The sequence below is a fragment of the Lepidochelys olivacea genome (genome assembly GCF_965140295.1).
Source record: "Lepidochelys olivacea isolate rLepOli2 genome assembly, chromosome: 4".
NCBI lineage: Eukaryota > Metazoa > Chordata > Testudines > Cheloniidae > Lepidochelys > Lepidochelys olivacea.
In genome coordinates this window covers 130349038-130376237 of record NC_140414.1, presented here as the reverse complement: position 1 = coordinate 130376237, position 27200 = coordinate 130349038, and the positions used below count along the sequence as shown (strand labels likewise).

Genomic DNA, 27200 nt, shown 5'->3' with positions numbered 1-27200 from the left:
TTCAAGATTCTAGGAAGAGTAGCATGAAGGGGAAAGAAGAGCAATCAATTAATCCAAAGGATTTTGGACAGTTTGTAGAAAAAAAATGCAGACACACTTGGTCTATAACCAAACATGCTGTCACTTTTGCACAACTGCACCTTACGTCCTCTCAAAGGATCGCAGGACAGAAATTAGTGTAAAATTTTACTATTAGGAAAACCATCCGCTTCAGAAGGAAGCATACTATATTCAAAAGCTGTTCCAACCCCTAAAATGCCCTCTCTGCACTAACTTTGCAGATCACACATGAAGAGGATTTCATAACATCTGAAGACAAAGGAAAAGCACATCATGGAAGCAGGAATCTGCATTTACTCTGCACATTAAGTAATAGAGGATAATATGTAGTCTAGCAGTATCTAGATACTTAATGCATTCCCTCTCTCTTGTAAAGCAAACCCTCAAAACTGAAGTATGAGCCCAAAGTCTCTGTATGCCAAAAGCTATAAAAGGGGCTTACAGTCTGTTCTTGATAAGGCTAATAATGATATATTAGTTTATCAAAACAGTTTGTTTTCCCATTGAATCATAAAAAGTCTACACTAAATATTTCCACATCTTAACAGTAGAACAAAGATGCATTTAATGTTTAATCCTCTAGACCAATGGTTTGAGCCTGAGACTGATGCTCTAGCTTCTCCACAATAGCTTTCAAATAGTCTTCATCTTTGAAAAAATACACATACAATTTTCTTTCCATCTGATGCAGTGTATGTGACTCTAAAACCTTTCTTTTGGCCTTTACATCAGCAAGAAGATCCATAATAAGCTGATTTAGTTTATTTAAGTTCACTTCTAGTTGATAAAGTTGATCTGTTAGTTCCTAACAGAAAGAAAGAAAAAAAGGAAAGTTTATTACATTTGCATTGTTGATACATTAATTCAACTAAAATATAAAACAAATTAAGTTTTGGAGGCAGGTTTGCACAGCACACAGGATATGCCTAATGAAAGGAAGCAAAAGTACAAGGTAATGAATCTCATTTGATTTATAGAGCTCATCTGGCCAGACTGTAATACCCTTACTCACACTGAGTAGTATCTTACTTTACAAATAGTCCCACTCAACTAAGTGAGATTACAAATAGAGACAGCTAGTACTTAATGTGAACAAGGGTATCAGAATCTATGCATCTGTTTTGTATTGGATCAAGATGGTAGAACAATTTTACTCACATTAAAAGTGGTTACAATTCTACAAACTACTCCTCGCACTTAGACAAAAATAATACTTTGTAGATTTAAACTGGAACCAGATTATTGGCACCTGTATTTTTTCATCTTTCACTGCTTCATAGTTTGAATTAATCTTCATTTTTTGTAGCGCAGGTAGGCTATTCATTTTATTATGTTATAAGCACTCAATGCAAATGTCTTGTTATTACTATTTGTATTATCATGGAGCCTAGTCACTGGCCAGGACCACATTACATTAGGAGGGGGTGTGTTGTGCAGGAGGGGGCTCATGGCAAGGGGTTGGGGTGCAGGGTGTGGCAAGGGGCTCAGGGCAGGGGATTGGGGTGCCTGAGGGGTGCAGGCTCTGGCCTGGCACCACTTACCTCAAGCGGCTCTGGAATGGCAGTAGCGCGCAGCAGGGCTCAGGCAGGCTCCCTGCCTGCCCTGGCCCCATGCCGCTCCCAGAAGCGGTCAGCATGTCTGGCAGCGGCTCCAGCAGAGCGGAGGCTGGAGGCTCCGCTGCACGCTGCCCTCACCTGTGGGTACCACCCCTGAAGCTCCCATTGACCACGGTTCCCAGATCCTGTCCAGTGTGGGCGGTGCCTGCAGGTGAGGACAGTGCACGGAGCCCTCTGACCCCCACCCCGCTAGTGGCCGCAGGGACATGGTGCCGGCCGCTTCTGGGAGCGGCGCAGGGCCAGGGCAGGCAGGGAGCCTGCCTTAACCTCTCTGCACCACAGGGCTGGCAATCCTGTGGGCCGGACTGAAAGCCCTGATGGGCCGGATCCAGCCGGCGAGCCATAGTTCGCCGTCCCCTGCACTATATGAACCACAGAACAAAGACATTCTTAGAAAGAGTTGCTGCCAGGAAAAAATATTACTATAGATTGTTAAAGTGGTAGTGTAACATTATATTTCAGCCCAAAGATTTCTATCGAACCATACCACAGTAGCAGGAAAGAAACATCTTAAGTTTTTCTATTAGAAATTCATAGATGCAATTTATGACATAATATACTCTGATGAAACATATACCCTACAAAGAGGTATACATCAGTTGTTAAACTGCCATGGCTAATGATGACCTATATATGATCATTACACATTTGGAAAAAAGCTACTTTTACTTCAATACTAAAGGAAGTATTAATTCATGAAATAGATAAAAATATATTACATTACATGTTCAGACCCTTTTGTCTGTATAACTAATCATTTGCAAAATATGCTTACTAATGTAGCAATAGCTGTTATTCTACAATAAGGACTTACCTGGTTACTAAGCAAGATCTGATTTCCTCCCCAATACAGAGAGTCACAAAGTGCATCTAAATCACTATCCAGCTTAGACAAAAAGAGAAATTGTTCTTGAGAAGATACTGCTAGCTGATCTTGCACTGAAGTAATGTCTTGCTTTAATTTCTGAGCCATTTGTTCAATGCCTTCATGTGTTCTGAACAATTGTTGTTTCGGATTTTCTCCTTCCAAAAGCTGGTATAGCCTACAGTGACAAAAATTTGAGATGCAGCATTCATCTTTTAAAAAATTCAGTACATATTTATGCCATCAGTTGATTAGGTAAGGCAGAGCTTTTGCACATTCATCTCTGGGAAGTCATTCTGATGAAAAGGCAAGTACAGTCCTGCCCAACAATGTCAGAGTGATGCGTGTTGCTAACTTCTGAGCTGCTCCTGGTCACTTCTAAGACCACCCTAATTTTTTGGTTTAAGCCTTGGTTGGTAGGAGACGGAAATATTTCAAGCTACAATTAAAGGGACACTGTCATGTTGAAATCTAGTCTATTAAAAACAATTAGTTTAAAAGTAGTCTGAGGACAATACTCCTACCCAAGTCCCACTGCCAATTTTTGTGCTTCAGCAAGCATTTTCTTATATTTGAAAAATAATTCTCCCTGAGAAAAAAAAACCTACACAAACAAGAAAAAAAGACTGTATAAAAAGGTAAGCAGTGAAACTAGCCACAAAGTACTTTCAAATACATTAAAAAAACTGAAAAAAAAATCAGAAAAATGTTTGTCCTCTATTCAGTTGCAGTAATCTTAGGAATTACTCGTTTAATAGATGGTAAAACTGATTCTGACAGGAGTGAATTTTAAGATAACTCTCTAATGGCAGTAATTTTTAAGTATCCCTAAAAATATAGAGTACTTGTGAATTTGTAACATATGTTCCTTCCTGTAAATGGTAGAACTCTAGATACTCAACCGCTAACCTATTTAAAATGGTATTCTTTACCAAATTCAGACACATCAGTGTCCCAAAAGTACACTGTTACTGCTCTATGTTGCCATACATTCTACTATTTTAGCAATACAATCAAAAATTGAATATAATTAACAGTATTAAAAAGAAAATCTTTATCACTTAGTAGTTTATAGATCTGTAGAATAAAATTACCTTGCACTTCTCTAGCATCCCAACCCACTCACACTGCTGTACCTGCTAATCTGAATCAAAACAAAGCCAGTTTTGTACATTATGGCCTACATTTTCAAATTGGGGTGCCTAAACCTCAGTCCCTATTTTGACACCAAATAAAATACGACTTAATTTTTCAAGAGTGCTGTGCAACTGTAGTTCACAGTCACTTCAGTGGAAATGGGAGACTCTCAGTATCTCTGTAAATCAATCTACTTTTGGACCTTGACATACCTGCCATGAATCCATACTAATCTTCATTAAATTTTCAACATGGCATTTATGACTAAATATGAAGAGGGAACTAGGCCAAAGGTAATATTTTAATTGACTGCATCGAGGGGATAGCAGTTACTCAGCAAATAGTGATGTCTCCTATATTGTGTTGCATTCTTATCGCATTAGGTGGGAAAAAAAATGTAATCATGTTATTAAAGATTGTACAGTAGACCCTCAGAGTTATGAGCACCTCAGGAACAAAGACTAACTCTGAACAAAACGTTATAGCTGTTCCTTCAAAAGTTTTACAAGTGAACATTGACTTAATACAGCTTTGGAAGTTTACTATGCAGAAGAAAAAAGCTGCTTTTAAGCATCTTAATTTAAATCAGGGGTTCTCAAACTGGGGATCGGGGCCTCTCAGGGAGTCACGAGGTTATTACGTGGGGGGTCGCAACGTGTCAGCCTTCTCCCCAAACCCCGCTTTGCATCCAGCATTTATAATGGTGTTAAACATATAAAAATGTTTTTATATATTTAAAGGGGGGAGTCACACTCGGCAGCTTTCTGTGTGAAAGGGGTCACGAGTAGAAAAATTTGAGAACCATTGATTTAAGTGAAGCAAGCACAGAAACAGTTCCCTTACTCTGTCAAATTACTTAAAAAAAACTCAAAGTACAGCTCAGTACTGTGTTAAACAATTTTTTTTAGTTTTTCATCTCTGCTGCTACCTGATTGCATACTTCTAGTTCCAAATGAGACATGTGGTTGACTGGTGAGTTTGTAACTCTGAGGTTCTACTGTAGTGGTTTCTCAACTTATTTACTACTGTGGACTGCATCCAATACTACTTGTATGGCCCTTGAGGATGTCACATGGGCCAGAGCTCTGTGCTGATTGGGCCTCAGGTTGAGAATCACTGTTCTACCGTATCATAGTTACTGCTAACTGCAAACATTCAGAACTCATGAGTTGTGCCCCCCAAAATCATAAGATATGCGTTTTACAAATATGTTTAATTTTTAAGCCAAAGGTTCTTTTCATGTGCCTTTTGGTTTCTGAGCCTTTAGGGTGCACTCTATTCTTGTTTTCAAGCTTTTCTGCACAACCATGAGGACTTCATTGTTGTTTTTAAATGAAAAGTGAGATTTTTATGTAATACTCGGATTCAAAAAGTTGAGGCTTTAAGTAAAACCCAAATACCATGAGACTCAAGTTATGAATATACATGCAGTTTTACCAAGGGAGCAGAATTAAAATAGTACAGGGAACCATAAATCCAACTTTTCTTATCTTCTGAGAGCTTCACCGTAATCAAAGTGTTATTTTAATATAGTTATTTTGCTATGTATTTTAATAGGTTTTTTTTTTAAAGGTAAAAATAAGTCTATAAATATACAATTGGAACAAAAGCCCCCAATGTGTCTCATCAGCCGGGTTTGAATCCTGAACCTACAGCACCCCACCACATTCCGACCACTTGAGCTACAGGACTAGATAGCTATATTAGCTAAAAGCAGGAGAATCCTATTATTCCAATGTAGGGCGGTGGTCTCTGGGGCTATGTTGGGCCTGGGAGTATTTGGGAGGGAGCCAAACCCAGCTCTGTACCCCCTTCAGAGATGGGAAGGATCCTGCCCCCGATGGTAACCTAAAGGGGTGGGATTGGGCTGATGGGGCCTCATCCTTGATCCAAGGGGCAGTTCATTCCAGCCTGGTACTCGCCCTCTTTACCCTGCTCTAGCTGGTACTAGGTATTCCCAGTTCAGTGTGTTCTGCTGCCCCAACTGTAGCATGGGCCTGGCCTTAGAACAGTCACACTCAGTTATTCTGGCATGCTGCTAAAGTTTTCCGGAGCAATACCATGGAAAGGAGGGAAATGGCAATTTGAACTATTTCAGCCAAATCCAAACAGAATTTCACAGGACAAGTAAAAGCAAGTCTCTAGCCACAGGGATTTGTCCCTGGTAGGAATTTTAAAGGCCTCTTGCAGTTAATTAGAGCGTCTCAGTAAGAGATAGCAAGAAGATTATAATGGCAAATGGTAGGCAACTTACATGGAGATCTACTAGCTCCCACATAATACTTCATATAAAAGTTTGACAACCACTGTACAACATTTACCTATGAGAGACATCATCCCTTGAATCAATAGTGTTCCTTGGTACTGCATGCTGAGATATAAGTGGGTCAGACATCACCTCCAGTCTCTGTTCTAGGGCCTTGCTGCTCTGTTTCAGATCTTGTATTATGTTTTCGAGTTGACGATGGATATCCCGATGTTTCCTCAATTCAATTTCATAAGCTAGCTGAAGAAGTTCAAATGATGCTTTCTGTTTTAGCAACTGATTGCATACTTGATCTTGTCTTGATGTATAGTAGTCCTGTCTAGCAATCTGCAAATCAAAATCTCCTTTCACCACAGGCATGTTCAATAGCTGTGCATTCTCCTTCACCAGGGAAGGCAGTATTTCATTATTTATTTGAGTTAGCTGTTTTTTTGTTTTTGAAATTTCACTGTTTAAGCTACAGATTCTAGCCTCAAGGTGTTCTTCTTTTCCAAAAGTCTATAAAAAGCAAAAGTACTTGTAAGAACATATTCAAAGACTACTAACATTTTTATTCATGTTCCATGCATTTCCCATTTTCCCTAAAGAATTTAGTTTTAACTCCATATTAAGGATCATACAATTAACAAGTCAAATGGAAAATAGCTGAGGAGATGTAAGATTAAGGAAAGACCCAAAGAAATATTTCCATAGGACTGTGGAAAGTAATCAGATATTTTATTACAGAGATAAAAAATAGATTCAAATATGAATATTTCAATACCTACTAATGGATTCCATCTTAGAACATTAAAGTGTTATAATTTAAACCATTTGCTGCTGGCAGTTAATGAGAAAGGTGTGCTGAACAAAATATATATTAAATTTTGCATAGTGAAAATCCTTCATGTACAAATACGACAACTAACATGCTCAGCTGATGGAAGCTAGTTTACAATGGGTTCACAACACTGCTGATAGCAGAAGCTCTGTCTTTTTATGAAGACTTATCAGGTTCATCTCAGTTACTCATCCATAAATAGAAATACTGTACATGAATTAATGTGATGGCTACAAGTCACTTCTCTCTGGTATTGACTGGGCAAATGGTGGGTGATTTGAGATTCTTTTTTCAGCTAAATTTTAATGTTATGGCTCTCACCATCTATACTTGCCCCCAACCAAGTTTGTTTGTGTGTCTTGTAGTAATGTGACATGTAGATTATAACTCTCTGAACAATAAATGTCTTATTTGTCTGTACAGTGCCCCAATCCTATTATAAAACAAATAATGATGATTTAATCTCAAGAGATGCAGTGTCTGAGCTTTTGAAAATACACCTGAGGTGCCAAAAATACGTTCTGGAAATTCAGAAATTCTTCTGCAACCACCATCAGCCTCACAGCTGGTTGTATGGGGACTGGATCCTCTATTTTCCAGTAACACTAGATGGAACAGTCAAGAAAACCTTTGTCTTTATATTTGCGTACAACTATCTTAAAGTATGCTGTTTTCAGTAAGCACAAGAAGGACTGATCAAAACAATAGCTCATGTTTTACACAACAAGAAACTCTAAAGAAACTAAACTTCCAAAATCAAGTGGAGGAGACTACACAGAAAGATTACAGGCTGATGACTCTACGGTCACATGGAAATCTGGCATAATCTAATAATTACAAAAAAACTTGGAACAAGCAAGACTGGAATCAAAAATAATTCAAAGAAATTATAGAACTTTTCCATTATTTAGTTAACACGACTGATTCCAAATTCAGGTTCAAAACCCTATGACTTCTGTAACATGAATAGGCTGCAACATAATCCTACACCATAAACTGCATAAAATTGAAGTTCCAGATTTCTACCCTAAATCTGCCACCATTTGTTGAATCAAAGTGGTAGAAAATTATGGAAGTAAAATCAGAGGACAGAACAGTTGAGTTCAGAGTTTTGTCAATTAATACCTGCTCTGATGTCCAGACAGCACACCATGCAGCGTATTTTACCACATTTTCAGATTGGTTTTCTAAATATTTCATAATAAACTAGGTGCTGAAGCTAAAACATTAGCATATCAGTCTCTAAGGCTAGATAAAAAATGGTCATTTGTCAGCTCAGTTATTGTGTTTGTATTTTACTTAGAATTGGCAGCTTTTCATCTTAGACAATGTGAGCCTTTTTATGTCTGAGAAGTAAATACAATTAAAAGTGAATCACAATGTATATGCATTAAACACTTTTCTTTAATACTTAAGTTTTTCAGGACAATGAAAATCACAACCACCGAAGGTAGTGCCTGATGACCTCGTTCACAACAATGCTAGCTATCTCTGTGCTGCTGAGGAAAGGAGTAGGAACAGGCAGACATGTTCTTATCCAAGAGAACAAAACTTTTAACAGACATGTTTTGCAGTCTCTCTTACCAGAACCACAGTCCTACTCATCAATCATTATTAAGGCTCCGTGTTTGTCACAGATTCTGCAACTTTCCAGGATCTCCAAGACATCTGCAGCAGCACCGTGTGGCTGGCCCAGGAGCTGCCTGAGCAGCTCGGGCAGCCCCGGGGTCAGTCGCACTGACTGCTGCTGGGGCAGTCTCTGTCCCACCTCCCAACTCCAGCAGCAGGAGTTTGAGTGTGAGGGGGCTCAGGGCTTGGAGCCGCTGCCTACCTGGGTGGGGGCTCCTCTCCCTCAGCTCCTGTAGCTCCACATGCTGCCTGTGCTGGCAGCCAGGCATGGCCCCACAGCTCCCATTGACTAAGGTTCCTGTGAACTTTTGTTTTCTGCCCATGACCTGTCCATGACTTTTACTAAAAATACCCGTGACTAAAACGTAGCCTGAACCATTATGCCATATGCAAACAATTCTTATGGTACCAGATAAATAACCAAGATTTTAAAGTTGTATGGTGGGGAGGGAAATCACCACCACACTTTTATAAGGTGATTCCAAAATGACTGGAGTTTTATTTTGGAAATTTTTTGAGATACCAGTCTTATCTAACCCACCCTTTCCTCTTGGTTCTGTATGTAGCGTTTTCCATTAGTAGTGTGACATGGCCTCCAATCTGATTCCCTCAGGCCAACCGAGCTCCCTTGCACGCACTCTTGCCTTACAAATTAGCTCCCCATGCCAAACCTCCCAAACAAAATGTTTCCTTCAGTCAGCCAAACTTTTGCAGACACCTCTGATCCTTGTTTCCCCCCACTTTCCCAGCCACTAGACTTCTTTCTCCCAAGGAATGATGGCTCCTCTGTGAAAGTCAAGGGATATCTAGAACTACCATTCCAAAAAGTAAACAAACAGAAAATCCTGAATGGTCTGATCAATAAAGGAAGAAAATCTTTTTAGTCAAACGGAATCCTATTTGTGATTAGCCAGATTCAAAACAGTAATTTGTAACTTTAAAAATTCTTCACACAAAAGGTAGATGGGGTGTGGCAGGTATTAAAAAGTTATGCTAAACAAGAAAAAGGGGCAGGAAAATGTTTCCTATTTTAATTTTTGCCCAACAGGCAACAAAAAATTTTAAACTCAACCTCTACTTGTATTCATATATTATGGAGAGCCTTCTGCATGTATATTCTGTCATACAGTATCGATCAAATGAAATCAACAGTACATAATCAAAGGACCAACCAGCTATTTAAAAATATTTCTAGAATTACTACATTTATAGAAAGCTAGCAAATGTGGTACTACCATCATTGGATACCTAAGAAATTATATTTTGCTAAATGCACCAGAATCTGGTGCTATTTCATAACTATTAAAATTTGTTATTACTACTAAAGAAATACAATTCAAGTTAAAAAGTGAGTAATCGTCAGTTATTCTTTTGTTAAATCCAGAACAAGTCTAGGTTTTTAGACGTCCACTAGATTACATAATTCTCTTTAACAGCTTACCTTGTTCTTTAAGGATTGAAGATTATTCTCTGCCCATTGTACAGCTGAGTTTATGCTTATATCTTTAGCTTTCAGTTGAATCAGCTGATGTTGAGCACAAATATATGCCATCTGCAGCCTAGCCATCTCAAGTCTCTCCTTGCAGACTTCATTGTTCTCAACACAAATTAACGGTTTGCTTATATCTACAAGTTGGAAATTTTCTTCATTTGAGCTTTCAACCAATTCTGATATACCTTGAAAAAACTGTTTTTTTGTGTATGAAGTAAGTGCTGCAGTGCTTTTCTCTTCCTGACACAAATATTTATCCAAGGCAAGTTGGGATAAAAATACTGGATGAGGACCTAACCCTTGTTCTGAGTCAGAAAAGGTGAAGAAAAAGGTCAACTTCTTAACTCCTTCAGTAAGAGAGTGAAGTTCATTATTTATCTTAGTATTTACAGCAGTGAAAATTCCTTGTCCCTCTTTCAGAATTTTAGCTGCTTCTTCTGCTTTATCATTTAACTTCAGTGACATATGGCTGTTTGTTGAGGCCATCATTTGAAGCTTATTACGACGATGAATTTTTAGGTTTTTAATTTTCTGAAGAGCTTGAAACTCTTCCTCTAGCTTCTGAAGTTCTCCTTCTTCCATGCTACTTGATTTTGAATCAAAGGTTTTGCAAGTTTTAAGAACTTCATCCAAAGCCTCTTCTTCTAAAATGGGCTTGCCAGATTTAAGAAGAGCATCAAAAGCTTGCAGTTCTTTTTCAGCTAACACATGCTGCTCATTCACATTTCCACAAAACCACACCAAAAATGATTTATCTTCCACAGTTTCAAACAACCAGTCAAAGTCTTCTCCATTAAGTTGAGCAGCTTTTGGATAACCAACTTTCTTCAGAGTTTCCACAAATTGATTTCCACTGTTCATGATTATAAGCAACACTTTTGCTATGAATATAAAGATCTACAAGCAGTCTTAAAAAATTATCCAAACACAAGGAAAATCTGGAGTCTGTCTGCTAGCCCAATGATAAATAAAAAAAAGAAGTTGTTTAAAATATGTATACAGTGATTTTAATAAGAAAGGCACTGTACAGAAAAAAGCAAGTGTCAGATCACAAATAAGGAAATACCATGCTAATACGATTTGCACAGTGTATATCAATTCTCCCACATTTACAAAACTGAATTAGCCATCCCTGAATTATAATTGCTTTCTAAATATAACCATTTAACAAAAATATTTTCAGTTGCTTTGCAATTTTGATGCCAAGTGAAGTCCCAACATTTGCTTAACTTCACTACTGTGAGTAGTCCCACTGATTTTAGTGGGACTACTCAGTGTTAGTCAAGTTAAGCAAGTAAGTATTTGCAGGATTACAGCCTAAGAAAGTAGTGCACTTTTATGCAAAACTGCTTGATTTACATTAAAAGTTTTCCCTACAATCCAGACCTACAACTAGATATCCTAGAATCACAGCAACATTTTAAAACATGGTATTTAAGAACAGATATCCAATAAAGTGTAAAATCTACCAATATTATATAATGTGATAAAACACAAAAAAGTCAGTTACCTTTCACTTCGAAGTATTACTTAAGATTATTCCTTCAGCCCCTAGAAATGTGTCCTTTAAAACCTTTTTATTTTTCTCTTAATACTCCAATGTTCATCAATTATTTCCTGTTTGGGGACAGGGAAGAAGTATTTCAGTAAAGCCACTTTGAATGATTAAGAACAACAAGAGCTGTCAATTGTGTGGTGGGGGGGGGGTAGGTGCATGTATAACCCACACGTCTCCTGGGTATGGTGTTCTGTTCCATCTAGTGACACTGGGACCACTTAGAGAGAGAAAATGAGTCTGCTCTACAGCCTTACCTAACAGGCCGTTGGCTTTTTGCTCATGCTGTAGGGGCTCATGCACTAAGCTCCAGATGTCCCAGGTTTGATCTTGCTGTTACACACACACACCTCTAAATATTATAATAAAACCTATTAATTGTTAAGTGTGGAATATGAATTAACTGTATCCAGTGTATATACTCTGGTGTGCCAAGCTCTATTACAATACAAAGTCTCCAACCTTTTTTTTTTTTTTTTAAATTAAAGAAGGGGCCTGAATAATCAGCAGCAACTAAGGAGAGCACACTCCACCATGAGAAACACTGCTAATTTCTCTGTTGCCCTGAAGCTGCACCACTATGGATTGTACCCCTTTGCTTGTTTAGGGCATATAAGCCCAAAACGGTTCTGTTTTTATTTTTTCTGTTTATTACCTTAAGAGTACCAAGAATGTCAAATATGGGCCTTCACTACTTTTGCTGGACTACTTGTTTGGGGCAGGAGGAGAGAAAGGTGCTGAACACCCAGAATTTTCGTCTTTTCAACACCTAATTAACTACAGCATGGGGGGGAAAGGTGGTGAGAAGGGATAGTTACTAACTGTGATGTCATCACCCTATTTCTACCTTCCAGATCCATTAGAAATTCTGGGGTAAGAACAAGCAAGGAGAAAAGGAGAACTTGTGGCCCCTTAGAGACTAACCAATTTATTTGAGCATAAGCTTCCGTGAGCTAGAGCTCACTTCATCGGATGCATACTGTGGAAAATACAGAAGATGTTTGTTTTTATACACACAAATCATGAAAAATGGGTGTTTATCACTACAAAAGGTTTTCTCTCCCCCCACCCCACTCTCCTGCTGATTGTAAGGAGAGTGATCACTTTAGATAAGCTATTACCAACAGGAGAGTGGGTTTGTTTGGGGGGGGGGGGTGGGGGGGGAGAAAACCTGGATTTGTGCTGGAAATGGCCCATCTTGATTATCATACACATTGTAAGGAGAGTGATCACTTTACATTAGCTATTACCAACAGGAGAGTTGGGTGGGGGGGGGGGGGAGAGAAAACCTTTTGTAGTGGTAAACACCCATTTTTTCATGATTTGTGTGTATAAAAACAAGCATCTTCTGTATTTTCCACAGTATGCATCCGATGAAGTGAGCTGTAGCTCACGAAAGCTCATGCTCAAATAAATTGGTTAGTCTCTAAGGTGCCACAAGTCCTCCTTTTCTTTTTGCGAATACAGACTGACTCTGAAACAAGCAAGGAATCACTTTAAAAAATCCGGGATTATAAAATCCTTCAGGACTTCATGACCCACCTAAAAAAACAAGCGACAAACCCACTCCTATTAGTCAGTCTAAAGGGCCCTTTCACTCAGCCAAGCCGCCCACCCCCGACAACAGCCGCAGCGGCCGCCACCACAGGCGCGGGCAGCTCAGCCGACGGGGCAGGCCTGGCAGGGCAGGAGGGGAAAGGGGGGTGGGAGTCATAACCGCGCCAGGCCCGAAGGCAGCGACGCTGAGTACGACCTGCCCCCCACTCCGGCCGCGAGCGACGCGGCGGCCGCGCGCGGGCGCTCCCTGCTTGGCCGGCAGCCGGGAAGGGACTCGCGACCGGCTAGCCACCGCCCCCTCGCGCCGCGCGGGACCGGAGGTCCCTGCCGGCCTGGATGTCGAGAGGCCGCCGCAGACGCCAGCCCGGCCACCCCTCTGCCAGGTACTCACACCACACGGCTCGCCCCGGTTCGGAAACAGGACCGCCCAAAAGGGCACCGTGACCTCGCCCTGCCCGAGGGAAAGGCCGGGCCAACGGCCGCGCTGTGGCGAGGGGAAACCGTTAGCGCGGCACCCGCGAGAGCGATTCAAACTCCTGCCACGCGGTGGAAACTGCCCCGCCCCGCAGGGACGGGGGGCGGGAGCGGAGCACGATGCCCGCCTCGGATTCGCTCTGAGGGGGAAGCACTGGGCGGAGTTATTCGGGGCCTCTGGCAGCCGGCCGGCGCAAGCGCCGTACGCCACGATTTCTCCGGCACACTGAGCGAGGGGCAGGGGAGGGGGAAAGACTACACGACCCAGAATGCAACGCTCGCCGGAGAACGCCTCGGCCTGCATCGACTAAACTACCCAGCATGCAAGGTTTCCCCGTCAGCCCGGTATGGCAGAGAAACGGCGTTTCCCGGGGTGCGTTCCGTCTCGCGGAGGTGGGGCCGCTGACTGAGTTAGGGCTCTCCGCCTTAGGAGCCTGGCGGGTGGGGGGGAGGGGAGACAAAGCATAAGGAATCCACTGGGGTCATTTTTAGGTTCCACGTTGAAATGGGAGAAGTTTGCTAGAAGGGAGCTGAGGCTGCCGGTGCTTAACTCCCATCGGAACAAAACACCTCAATGCCCTTAGTTCTGAGAACACCTGAGGGGAGAGGAGAGCAGCAACCTGAACTTTTAATCCTAGCTCACTTGGTTCCAGAGCTGTAAGGCATGAGGGACGTGTAGGCACAACTAAAGGTTTTCAGTCCTAAATGTCAAGGCTCAGTTCCCTAAGATTGTCAGAGATTAAGGTCTTTTTTTAATTTTTATGTAAGGAGTGCATCTGTGTCATCATCATGGTCCTGTTATGCTCCTGGTATACAAAGCTCCTCCGCTCCTGTCTGTTTCTGGCAAGTCTTTCAGTGGTTCCCCAGCTGTGCCCCAGATTTTTCAGCTTGGCTTCCACAGCTCTTTGCCATGTTGTTTTTGGATGGCCTTGTTTTTCTTGCCTTCAGTTGTGCATCTTATTGCTACTCTGGTGATGGAATTAGTTTCCATCCAAAGCCCATGAACAAGGAACCATCTACAAAATGATGTGGCTTATCAGTGGTAAATGGCAGACACCAATAAACACTCTCATCAGGAACAAACAAAGCCACCCACTAACAACTGAGAAAGAATGAGAAATGCACTGGACAGAGTATTTCAAAGAATTGCTGAACAGGGAGCCACCTAAAGAGGAAGCAAACATCCAGGAGGCAGAAGAAGATCCTCATATCAACACAGACGTCCCAACTAAGGAAGAGATCATTCAAGCCATCATATCCTTAAAAAATGGGAAAGCTCTTGGCAAGGATAATTTGAATGCAGAATTGTTCAAGGTAAATCCTAAATTAGCAGCGTCTATCCTGGACTCTCAATTTACATCAGTCTGGGAAAGGGAAAAAGTGCCAGATAAGTGGACCAATGGGGTTATAGTGAAGATACCAAAGAAAGGACCTCTTAGTGATTGTGGTAACTGACATGGTATCACACTTTTATCTGTGCCAAGCAAAGTATTGTGTAAGATCATAGTCCAGCGTATATCAGAGGCAATCGATAGCGTTCTCAGAAAAGAGCAATCTGGTTTTCGGAAAGGGTGGGGATGCAGAGACCAGATCTTCACTCTACAAAACATAATAGACCAGTGCTTAGAATGGCAACGGCAACTCTACATAAAATATGGTGCAGCTATGTGTTAAAGTACAATTTAAAACAATTGACTTCTAAACATTTTCTCAAATATATATCCACATAATAGTTCTAGGTTTTCCATGTTTGTTACCATTGTGTTTGTGTGAGAAAGTTGATACCCCACTTGACCCATTTCCAATGATACTGTATTATCAGAATTTCCACCAACTGGAGGATCTTGGAGCTGGAAGGACGGGGGTGGGCAAATTCCCACACCATTGAAATTATGGTTCTGTAGATTTTTATGAACCAAATGACACCTTCCTTACCGTTCTGTCACTAACTTGCATGTGGAGTGAGATTTTTCTTCATTAAACTCCCAGACTAATAGGATACAATTGCAAAACCACTATGTGGCCTTATTTCCATTCCAAGTCTCATAAATGATCTTCACCGAAGTTTGTAAAGAAAAATTGTCAATCATTATTGCCTTTGAAAAAAGGGTGAGTAAATAAAAATGGGTAGCAGATATGAAGGCAAGGCACGTGTATTGTTTTCATTTAACTTGCAGAAGGAAACTAAGCAGGCAACGGGATGGAGAAAGTCCAAGGTAGGTGCTCTGCATTGGAAAGAGAAAGTAGGTTTAGGAATAATACTTTTCTTTATTCTAATAAAGTACTTTGTTCAGTGCTAGGTGAGAGCAATTGCTGTTTCTTACATTGTCTCATGGAAGGCTTTGGCTTTTTGTTGCTTTCAAATGTTTACTATGCAAACAAATGGTTAATACCAACTGAAATGAAAGCATTGAAATAAAAATTTTGAACTTATTTGTAACTATTTAGCAACCTATTTTTTTGCATTTGTCCCAGCAGTCCTTTTCAAACAGAAGTGTCATCACTCTTGCTCACAGCCACATCAGCTTGTAACTTCAGGCAAACAGCAGTAGTTAAGGAATTCTTGAAGCAGATCCTTGCTGTATTAACCATTATCTGGTAATGTGGTGTGCAGAACACGTCATTGTTATGTGGATTCATTTTCATTATAAATGTAGCATTTCTAAGAGGTCTCTAACAATTCTATAATGATACATTTACTATGTAAAACAGTTTGGCAACCAAACCGTAAGCAAAATCTACAGGAACAGTAGAGATTCAATGCTGAGACTCTGGTGATAGCTTATCTAAAGTGATCATCAAGTTGGGCCATTTCCAGCACAAATCCAGGTTTTCTCACCCTCCACCCCCCCCACACACACACAAATTCACTCTCCTGCTGGTAATAGCCCATCCAAAGTGACAACTCTCTACACAATGTGCATGATAATCAAGTTGGGCCATTTCCTGCACAAATCCAGGTTCTCTCACCCCCCTCCAAAAAACACACACACAAACTCACTATACTGCTGGTAATAGCTCATCCAAAGTGATCACTTTAGATAAGCTATAACCAGCAGGACATTGGGGTGGGAGGAGGTATTGTTTCATATTCTCTGTGTGTATATAAAGTCTGCTGCAGTTTCCACAGTATGCATCCGATGAAGTGAGCTGTAGCTCACGAAAGCTTATGCTCAAATAAATTGGTTAGTCTCTAAGGTGCCACAAGTACTCCTTTTCTTTTTTAAAAAATCACAGTGCTTATTATTTTCCTTGTGTGCTGTTGGATATAAATTTTCATATACAGAATATATGTGCCAATATTTTATATTGGGTTTGCTGATTTCCAACCTGAAATGTTAGTGCAGTTGGATTAAACAAACTTTTTTTGTGTAACAGATATTTACCAATATCATTTAGAATGGTAGTGAGAAACTAAAAAAACTGGTAAAGCCAGACTCTAGTGTAAATCTGGAGGTAATTTCTTGATTTATACTGGTATGTAAGAGAGCAAAATTTGGCTCTAAAAACGAGTAAATAGAAAAAGGGAGAGGTGTTATGGCATCATTTACATTATTCTGTTTCTTCTTCAGGTCCCTATTTACCCTGTCTTTCTCTTACTACCACCAGTGATACTGGTTTAGCTAGTGTAATTACCATATATGATGCACGAAGTTGGCGTGCTTGGAGGGTTATTCTCTTGGACCCTGTTTAAAGCCCATAGCTGGGCTAATAAAAAATCATTTTAATTATCACTAAGTGGTCTTTGTTCATTACAGGTTTCAGAGTAGCAGCCCTGTTAGTCTGTATTCGCAAAAAGGAGTACTTGTGGTTTTATGCATCCAATGAAGTGAGCTGTAGCTCACGAAAGCTTATGCTCAAATAAATTGGTTAGTCTCTAAAGTGCCACAAGTACTCCTTTTCTTTTTGTTCATTACAAGTTGACATGTTTTCTGTACACACACTAGGAGCCAGGGCAAAGAACGGGAAGAGTAACTTGCTCTCTTGCCCCTTCCCTTCTGTTTCTGCTTCCTTGGCTCTGCTTGCATCAAATTGCAGAGTAGCTATTCCCCACCCTCACAGTGAGGGGGATGAGGGAAGTGGCACTGCGAAAAGCTGTGGAGATGGCTTTCTAGCCTCTTGCAGTGCCACTTACTCTGCCTTGGAGCTGAGCCTTTCATGGATGAGAGGGAAGAAGCCCCTACCCCATTGACCCAGACCCAGCCTGCTTACCCACCTTAGTATCAGCCCCCATCCCTAGATCACCCATCAACCCATAATCACCTGGGGGCAGAGGAGTCCCTGGACCAGTATCCTTTGAAACTGAAAAGGATTGTGGAATTGAGAGGGTTATTACAAAAGCTATAGGTAGCATAGAATTTGGAGCAAATCAGTTGAAACATTGCACTAAAACGCCTGTAAACTGGTTATTCTAAAAGAAATTGTTGGCTACCTCATCATGAGACTAATCTACCAGCTATGGCTCTTTCTCAAATTTAAATTGAGTTGCACAGTGGTATAAAATGTTTGTTTGCCCAATTAATAAATACTTCAAAGTTGTAGGCACTTTAATATTTAACCAGCGAAACAGCCCACCATTAATTGGGAGATCAAACGTACCCTAACTGTAAAGAAAACAAATTATAAATACATTAAAAGATTAGGCCTGTACAATCCACAAACTACATGCTGTTTATGAAAGTACTGTCACATTATCTTTCATTACTCATTATTACTGCAGCTGTCCTGCACTACTCACCTAACCTTAGTACTGCCCCAAAATATGCAGAGGTCAAAATAACAAATTAAGATGATTAAATCCTTTTTTCTATTAAAATTTATTTATTTATTATCTAGTAATTTGCTAAATTGCCATTTGTACGCCTTCTGCACCACCTGCATTTTCAAAGCTCTACTGAAAGTAATAGTTTGTGAAGGTTCAGTTAGGTTTTGTGCAAGAATCTTTAGTGATTCTACAGAAGAACAAAGACGCTCAGTCTGATATACAACTGATCTGAATCAAGGCTAATTGCAATTTGACAAATTTCTTGTGATTCATTACAAGTTAAAACCTAAATTATTATGTATTGAAATAAATCTGTCTTAAACCTGCACAAGAAATATAGGTAAGAAGCACTCACTATGGAACAAAGACAAGTGAGATCATATTGCTGAATACCAATTCAATATGAAATGATATAACCAATGTGCTTTTGCATGTTAAATTGCTGTATTTATTTTTTATTCTCACATTAGCAGGCCAAAAACTCAGTCTTTACTCAGGATATTTACCACTTTTGGTGTGAGCTCTATGCTCAGTTTAGTAAAACACATTTTAGTCAAACATACAGCTTTCTATGCTGTGTTAACACCTCATTTTGGTTATACCTTGTATACAGATGGAATGATTTTAAGTGAAGTTATATTTTTTTCATATTTAGAGCAGAAATTAATGTCTCATTTTTTTAGTTTGGTTTGGTTTCACACAAATACAGTATTGGTATGCATGTTCTAGGGTAGTTCTGGGCATACATGTTAAGAAAAAAAAACCCAACTCTTTTAAAATAATGGGCCTAATTAATTCCTGGTGTAATGCCGTTGACTAAAGTGGAATTACGTAGCATTTTTATTTGGGCCAGTATATTTAGCAGAGAACTTTTGACTGGTAGCTCCAAACTAGCTATAGCACCACCATGAAGACTTGCAAGGGTCTTTTACCAATGAGCTTTTTATAAAAATGTTTGTTAACCCTGTGTGAAATGAATTGCAAGGAAAAGGAAAAGTACACACACAAAACAAATGATGAAAGATGAAAAAATTAGAACTGAAAACCACCACAAATCTCAGGTATAAAAATTGTATTTATATTACAAGGAAAGAATAATATAACACAATTCTTTCAGTGTGTGCTACACAGCGTAGCATGCACCATGTATGTGTGTACAAATGAATCTTTACAATATAATACATCTTAGAAGCTATGAAGCGTTCCTTTTCAGATATATATTCCAATGGCTCTGGCACAGAACGCACCCAGTACACCTCTAGAATTTCACCAGAAACATAAACCTCCACAGCAGGAGGCTCTTTTTCAATGCCTACCCTGTACTTCACATGTAGTGAAATATCACCCATTAAGACTTATTGCACAGACCCTTTAAACCACATAAATTGAATGTTACCATATTTTATACCCACATTACCTATGCAAAGTTGAAGGCTGAAGTTCTGAAGTTAGACTGCCTTCACTATGATTCACTACCAAGTTTTCTATAGGTGTACTTGGGTCACCAGGAATCTTCGTTGGGATTCATTTCTAGAATTTAGGATAATGACAGGCCCAAATGACCAAATGCTTTCTAGTAGGTCCCACCTTATACTTTCCCTTCATTTTAAGCAGTTACATAGTACACATAACTTGGATATTTCTTTTGGAGCTATCAGTTAGGAATATTGCCTTTCATTCACTAACCACACTAACACACATTCATTGTTGGTGAAACCTCATTCATTCAATTTTGGAAAGGACATTATTGATAGATTGAATGTTTTGTCACAATTTTTTTTTAAACACAAGGCGCTGGCCTCTAGCAGTAAATAAATATAATTAAGAAGGATTCTGAAATTTGGTTTTTAAACATTAATAAGGTAATGACTTCACAAAACAAGTATATAAAATTAATATCCTTTGTTCAGCGATTGTGCTGACTGGGTTCATAATTGAGAACCATTTTATTTTGCACATGGAAATGACCTTTGAGGAAAAAAACAGTGACAATTAAATGGATTAATAATTGATTTAACATAGATAAAAGGGTCAAATGATCACTCGTCCTATCCGTATATACTGTTTTATACAACTGCAAAAAAACTGGGGACTGTATGCCACAGTTGAGCAAGCATTGGTGTAGTGGACAAGAGCACACTTGTAGACCAAACTCACATGTACACAATCTTATTGTTTTTTAAAACATTGTGATTAATTACTTTATCATTTTAACTGAAAATACTAAAATAACATTGGTTTGATAGAACTTGTGGTAAAAAGAAAACAAAAACCACATAAATATTTATCAAACAAAAAATTCTCCATTTGTCATATTACTCTCCAGATTGTTACAAACTACCTGCTTGCAAAAAAAATTAAGTTGCAGTTGATATGCCTGATCCAATACCCATTCAAGTCAGTGAGAGTCTTTTAACTTAAATGTGAGTTGTACCAGGCCCTAGCAGACAATACTTCCAAATCTGAAGAAAGTTTTACAATAAGAAATTAACATTTGGTATCTTTGTAAATACCAGACATGAACTTTAGCCTTATCACTCTTTTTTTTTTGGGGGGGGGGGAGCATATCACAGATTTAATTTTTTTTTGGCCCATTCCTGCATTCTTCACTCTGGCAAAACTCACATTGAAGTCAGTAGGAGCTTTGCATAAGGAAATACAGTATCCAGTTCTTGCACAGATCTTACTCTTCTAAAAAGGGGAGGGTAGGTTGGTTAGCCATCCATTATTTTTTGGAAACACACCTGGGGAGGGTAGGATGGGACATCCATTGTCTCCCTAAGTCTTGTGGGGAATCTGAAAACAATAAAGGCTGCCTTAAGATGCTTTGACTTTTTCATTGCCCCACCCAGGCAGTGGTACAGAAAATACTCACAACGTGACCCAAGTAGAGCTGAGGAGGTGATGAATAATAGGCACCAGAACAAGTGTAGAGGCACAGATCCTAGCTGGGACCTGGCCTCTTGCAGATCCTCTTTCCTGGGACCTGTAGGTTCTGAAGGCAGAATTTCCTCCTTATTCCATGGGTAGGAGAGCAGTCAAACCTCCTTATCTCCTTATGGAACAATCTGAGAAAATTCTGCAAAGAAAATTTCATGGCAATTTCCTCCAGGCCTTCTTCCATGGGAGAGAAGCTCCAGCCCCATACGCCTGTAGACCTCACAACTTTCCACATTTAGAAAGTGCAAAAGAAAGAAACTTAGAAATGTGATATTCTCAATTTTGAAAACAATATAACACAACATGGCAGGATGATTGGATTAGATGCAGTTACTCCAAGAAAATGATTAAATGTCTCTCTCCCATCCCTCCTCCCTTTTTTGCTGTACTATTTTGATCACAACCCTAATAATTACACACAAAACGAATGACAAACATTCACCTTAAAATTATTTAAAAAACAAAGCAAAACAAGAAACTGTATTCATCCCTAGTTGCCATGCCATAAGGTAATGTCATAACACTGTTGAATAGGATGGAGAATAATGTTTTGGAACAGAATCATAGGAATCCATCCATCGCCACAGAAATCAAAGGGTGATGGAGAGAGCTGTTAGTACTTTGCAACGGGAATGATACTGTTTGGGCTATTGGTCTGATCCTGCACACCCTTACTCATGCAAATAGTACATCAGTTGTGCCATTGACTTCAATAGAACTACTTCTATGAGGAAGGATTTGCAGGAATGGGTCCCATGTCTGAAAGTGTCATATTACATCAGGCTTTAATTAAGACAAACACTCCATGAAAATGATACCATATTTCTTTGTCTTGATAATGGTTACCATGATAATATGCAAAAGAGTAAAAACAAATAAAACCCTTTTTATTTCCATTCAGATTATTGGAGTAATTTTTATTGAAAATATAAGATCTACAAAGCCATGGATACCCAGCGTGGAAGAACTCATTAAATTAGCACATTCATCTTTAAAAGGAGAACTTCAGATCAACATAAGGTACAACAATGTTGGATTTAAAATCTCTACTCCCCTTCTGTGAGTTTCAAATCTCTTTTTATTAGGAGGTTCTGTGCAAGAGCTGCTTGTCACAAAAGGAAACACTTTACAATTTATGAATGTGTTCATTATATAATAAATGAACAGCAACAATATACTAGCCTTTTCCCCCCGTTAACAGTCCTGTGTTAAAGTAAACACTTAATTTTTCCAGATTTGGAAATTAGTTACATATGCACCAAAGGAGCTAGTAATTTTTGCTGCTTGTCAGCTACACACAATGAGTATATTGCTGTGTGTTTTCCCCAACAATGAGGATTTTAGTAATATGCAAAGGTGTATAACATAATACCAAAACCTGCATTACAGAAAAGGTTAATTGTTGTTTTTTATTATTCAGCTGCCAGAGTTTATAACCTTAGGCCCCCTCCCCAAAGCCAAAGTACGGATGGCCATAAATTAGGTTATGTAACTTTAAAGTATACATTTTCCTTGTTGGCAAGTTCCAAGCAGTAAGCGAGAGTGCAAACAAGGATTGTAAGCTGCCACAAAATGTATTCATATTTCTACTCTCTGTTGTAAAAGCCAAAGGGAGGGCACATATGTCTAATGTTGAAAGAACAACTGAATCTTTGTTTTGATCATTATGGTCAGTATGTCATGAGTTTTTTATATTTGAATATTAAAATGGTACCACAGTTAGACATCCTATAGCATTATACAATACATTTGTCTCCATAGCCATTTAATATTGGTCTCACAGAGACCCTGGTTCAAAAAGCTAACAAAATGTAGATCTGTGTGCTGAAGAATCAAAGGGAGGGCCTCTATGAAGTATAACGTAATTAATGGTTAACCCTCTCACCAAAACCTAATTTTATAATTGTACTAAAAAGACACACTGATTGGATGTGAGAGAATTTATAGCTCTCCGTGCTTCATTTGTAATAAGATGGACAACTGACCATTCAAACAGAGGGTCTTGAAAGAAACAAAGCTTAGTTGCCTTTAAACAATGAAAAAGGAGAGACATACATAAATGGTCACCAAGGCACAATATGACAAGGGTGAAGAGTCCCTGAGACTCTGGTTTGGGTCTGTACCATTCCCCTCCCTATACAAGTAAATGAGAACATTTAGGAAAATATAATACAAAATCTCTTACAGGAAATATAGACTACACTTGCTAAAATCACTTCTCTAGAAGTGTTTGTAGCTTTTTTTCTTTTTTCTTTTCTTTTTTTTTTCTTTTTTTTTTTTTTAAAAGACCTTCTTTATACAGATAATGCAAAGACTGGTCCATTTTTCTTACCCAGCAAGCCAAGCTCTAATGACTTCACTAAGCCAAAGTTGTATTAAAATACAGCTTCGTAGTATTGCTACAATTTGGGTAAATATGTTCTGAACAGCTTGATGAGTACTAAATAAAACTTTGCTGTTTTACAGCATACACTTTATTTTTTTGCACTTTATGTAACAAAAGAAAATGCAATTATAGCGTGCAAAAGAAGAAAAAATGATTAATTATCCTCTAGCTGAATACTGTAATTATAAGCCATGCCTTCCATAAAAATGTATTGGTAGCTATAAATAGGAAAAAAGAAACATTAGCAAACATTCCTTGTAAGGAGAGGTTTAAATTATCAAAATCTGGCTCATTTGAGCTCTGTATTCTTTACAAAAAATACCGAAATGTTTCAAAAGTCATCTCTTCCATGATAACAGGTTAACACTGCAATGTTGCTTTGTGCTAGCTCTGTTATCACGGTGAGAATGATTTGCTGCTGGTTGGATGCTGAATGCAAAAAGCAAAAGAAAGTTGAGATAATCCCACATGAAGTCATTATTAGAGCTGGCTTTTTTCCTCTCCATTTTGAAGTACAGTAGTGACTTGTTAATATGATCTTTTTTCTAAAGATCATCTGAGATTTGGAGATTTTTTTCTGTCTGCCTCTCTCAAACACAACTAGTAAAAGAATTTATACTCTACAGCCTGCTATAAAGCATTAATAATTTTTCATGAAGAAAAAGAAAAAAAAGTAGTTGAATTTTTATAGATTTGAATCACTAACACATCATAGATTCCATTTATTCTTCAATATTTGAAAATGGTTTCTGCAAAATCAAAAGGATTTTCTTATTAAACTATGCCATCATATGCTTCCAACAGTTTGAATTTAATACTTCTTGCATGGAATGATATGATTTTTTAAAATTTGCAGAATGGCTACATCAAGCTAGCTTTAAGTCACAACTGTACCTAACCGCAGTTCTCTGCAGCAAAACCATGATTTACAATATCGAATATTGTGGTTACAGTGCAGGGAACCGTGGGTACGAAACTTCCATTTCAGAGTGCTGTGGTTGGGGTTTCCCGGAAGAGTGGCAGTTGACACCTCTGGAATTTTCTTCTATAAGTGCTTCAGTTAGATGGTCCTGAGCTGAATTGGTAACTCAGGCACTATGAGAGCCTGGCATTAAGTCTGCGGGAATGTGTATAGCCACCATCACTTGAACTGCTTTGCAAACTGTAGTGGTCTTCAACATCACTGGCACTTCCAATACTGTCCATTTCACCTGGTGTAAATTCCATTCCTTCAATGTCTACTTCTAAATGAAATACAAAAGGCAGATTTTCAGAAACATAGAGAATACAGTCAGTTACCATGGGCTGATATTGAACATGTTATTAAAAGCCTAATGTGAAACTCAAACCACACTTAGTTTTCCCAAATAATATTTTTAAATTCAGTCTTAGTGAAAAGTACCAGACCGACAGCCCTAGGAATTAAATCCTCTACATATTTATCCACATAACAAATACAACATGACATCAGCACTAAAGGCTTTCTCATACTGTCCCGAACCCTGGTATGAAGAGACCATCTCACGATGTGGAAAGATCATCTCTAGGGCTGAAAAATAATAGTTTAGCTCCCAAGACAATTTAATACTAGCTGTCTCTGCTGACACTACCAACAAAGGTGACAGCTAGTGACAGCTATGGTATATCTGTCCCCTTAGAATTGGACTGATACCAACAACTCATTTCACACAAGCCACTGAAAATCCATCATTTGGTAACACGTTTAAGTAATAACAACTAACAAGGGAGGGTACCATAGAGTTGAAAGATCCATATTTTATGACTAATACTTTGAATCACACAGCCCAAACTTTTGGTGGTGAATATCATCCTGGACAAAATTTTCAAGCATTTTCTGGTCTGACTAATGCTTTACACAGAAATAAAACAGTCTATTAAGCAATATAATTTAAGGGAAGATATGTCCATTTTACCAATCCTTCACAAAAACAACTCTAACCATGTAATGCTAAATTTTAAAAAAACTGACAAAAATGCATGCAATACAAATGCTAAGTGGCAGTACAAAACTCTCAATGTATTACTACAGCTGGTCAAAAACCAGACATTTTTGCCAAAATTTTAGTAATTTTCAGAAATTTTCATTCCACGGGGTTCAAAGTGGAACAATGTTTTGTTTATTTGAAGTTTCAATTTTTTATTAAAAGAAAATCATTTTTTTGATTTTCCTTCTCCCTTTTTCCTTTTTTGATTTTGCCACTGAAAAAAAGGGTTATGGGAGGGGACGATAAACTGATGAATGAAAAAATGAACTAATTTTTTTTGTCTTTCAGCTTCCGTGGAAAAACTGAAAACATTTTTCTGATGATTTCTGATTTAGAAAAGGCTGTTTTTCAGTTAAAGTATTTTTGTTTGAAAAATCTCAACTAGTTCTGCTTATTATCCAGAGAAGGAAGAACATGAAACAACCAGGTGACAAGCAGTACTAGGGACTTAGCAGCCATCTGAAGAAATGTCCTAACGAAGAGTCAGATTCTGACATTCTTGCTCACAACAAGTAGCACCTTGTTTCACAAACAGTCCCATTCATTCCAGTGGGACCACTTTTGGACTGAAGTCTTATCATCCTGACCGAGGATATCTACATCTAATTCCAAGAGCTCAACACGAATCCCAGTGAAGTCAATGGCAATACTACCAGTGACTTAGAAAGGTGCAGGATCAAGTCCAAGGCACCAGTATGGTACATGCATACAACATAAAGAAAATTGCACTGCAGTTACTTATAAACAAAAACTATTATTGAAGTAATAAATTTAACTTGTGACAGCAAGTAATCAAAACCAGGAAATAAAAAAGCTAAATTTGATATGCCACTCTTAAGTCACAGCTGGCAAGACTGGGACCTGTCTTCAAAAAGGACATAATTACCTCTTAAGAAAATAAACACTCACTATATCCTTCATTATAACTTCAAGCCAAAATAAAAAATGTAATACAAGAAGTAACAAAGATAAATATCTACCAGAGGATATTATCCTTGATGCAGGTGTAAAATTCCCATTAATGTTAGTAGGAACTCATCTCACTAATCAGGAGAGAATAGTCCCCATAATGTATTATTAAAATCATGGCATAGAGGAATTTATGTTGTTATTCACTCAGTAAGATAGTTGCCAATACTCTCTTACATTTCTATATGGTTTACTGCCTTTACAATCCTGCCTTGTTACAGTGCTGCTCACATCCCCTTGTAGAAACTGATAAATGAGCTACTAGATCATGTGCTGGATCATCAACTGGTGAAAATCAGGATCGGTCCATTGACTTCAATAAACTCACAAAGATTTACAGCAGCTGAGGATCTTGCCCTTAGTCTCAAGTATGATGGGCAACAGCATTTGGAAAATGTGCTGTAGTCATGGATTATATTAACTACAATACATCTACTCTGTAATACATTTTCTAATATGTTACCAATATATATTAGAATAAACATATTTACAATCTAATTTTTAATACAAAATTATAATGTGCAATACAGAAGACAATAAAAGTTCTTAACGATAATCCATTATATTGGAGTAAATTTCATTTTTAATACTTGCATTGATTACTGATTTATCATAAATACACTCGGCTAGATTTTGCATTACTCATGTGAAGTAGTAACCTTA

General features: G+C 38.6%; 4 protein-coding genes across 5 annotated transcripts in view; 1 reads left to right on the top strand and 3 right to left on the bottom strand.

Annotated features, from left to right (window-relative positions):
- Window positions 1-13525, bottom strand: part of POLN (DNA polymerase nu) — a gene marked incomplete at its 3' end in the record, with an annotated part of 269901 nt that extends 256376 nt beyond the window's left edge. The window contains exons 1-2 of the mRNA XM_084625771.1: window positions 13389-13525; window positions 11396-11502 (exon numbers count right to left, since the gene is read on the bottom strand). The remainder of the gene's footprint in view (window positions 1-11395; window positions 11503-13388) is intronic.
- HAUS3 (HAUS augmin like complex subunit 3) lies at window positions 632-10746 on the bottom strand (the record flags this gene model as incomplete). Its single annotated transcript, XM_084625770.1, has 4 exons — window positions 632-865; window positions 2491-2719; window positions 6000-6325; window positions 9835-10746. The coding sequence occupies 4 exons, from the start codon at window positions 10744-10746 to the stop codon at window positions 632-634; spliced, it is 1701 nt and encodes a 566-aa protein (XP_084481896.1).
- Window positions 13526-13820: 295 nt separating the features above from the next.
- Window positions 13821-27064, top strand: LOC311520262 (uncharacterized protein). The gene is made up of 4 exons (XM_084627619.1): window positions 13821-13864; window positions 14240-14785; window positions 22078-22196; window positions 25857-27064. The coding sequence occupies exons 2-4, from the start codon at window positions 14591-14593 to the stop codon at window positions 25951-25953; spliced, it is 411 nt and encodes a 136-aa protein (XP_084483745.1). The 5' UTR covers window positions 13821-13864; window positions 14240-14590; the 3' UTR covers window positions 25954-27064.
- The window catches only part of MXD4 (MAX dimerization protein 4), a 53487-nt gene continuing 48359 nt past the window's right edge, over window positions 22073-27200 (bottom strand). For both annotated transcript variants that reach the window (XM_084627618.1, XM_084627617.1), the window contains exon 6: window positions 22073-24806. In XM_084627618.1, the coding sequence (XP_084483744.1) occupies window positions 24658-24806 (149 nt within the window). In that variant the 3' untranslated portion in view covers window positions 22073-24657. The remainder of the gene's footprint in view (window positions 24807-27200) is intronic.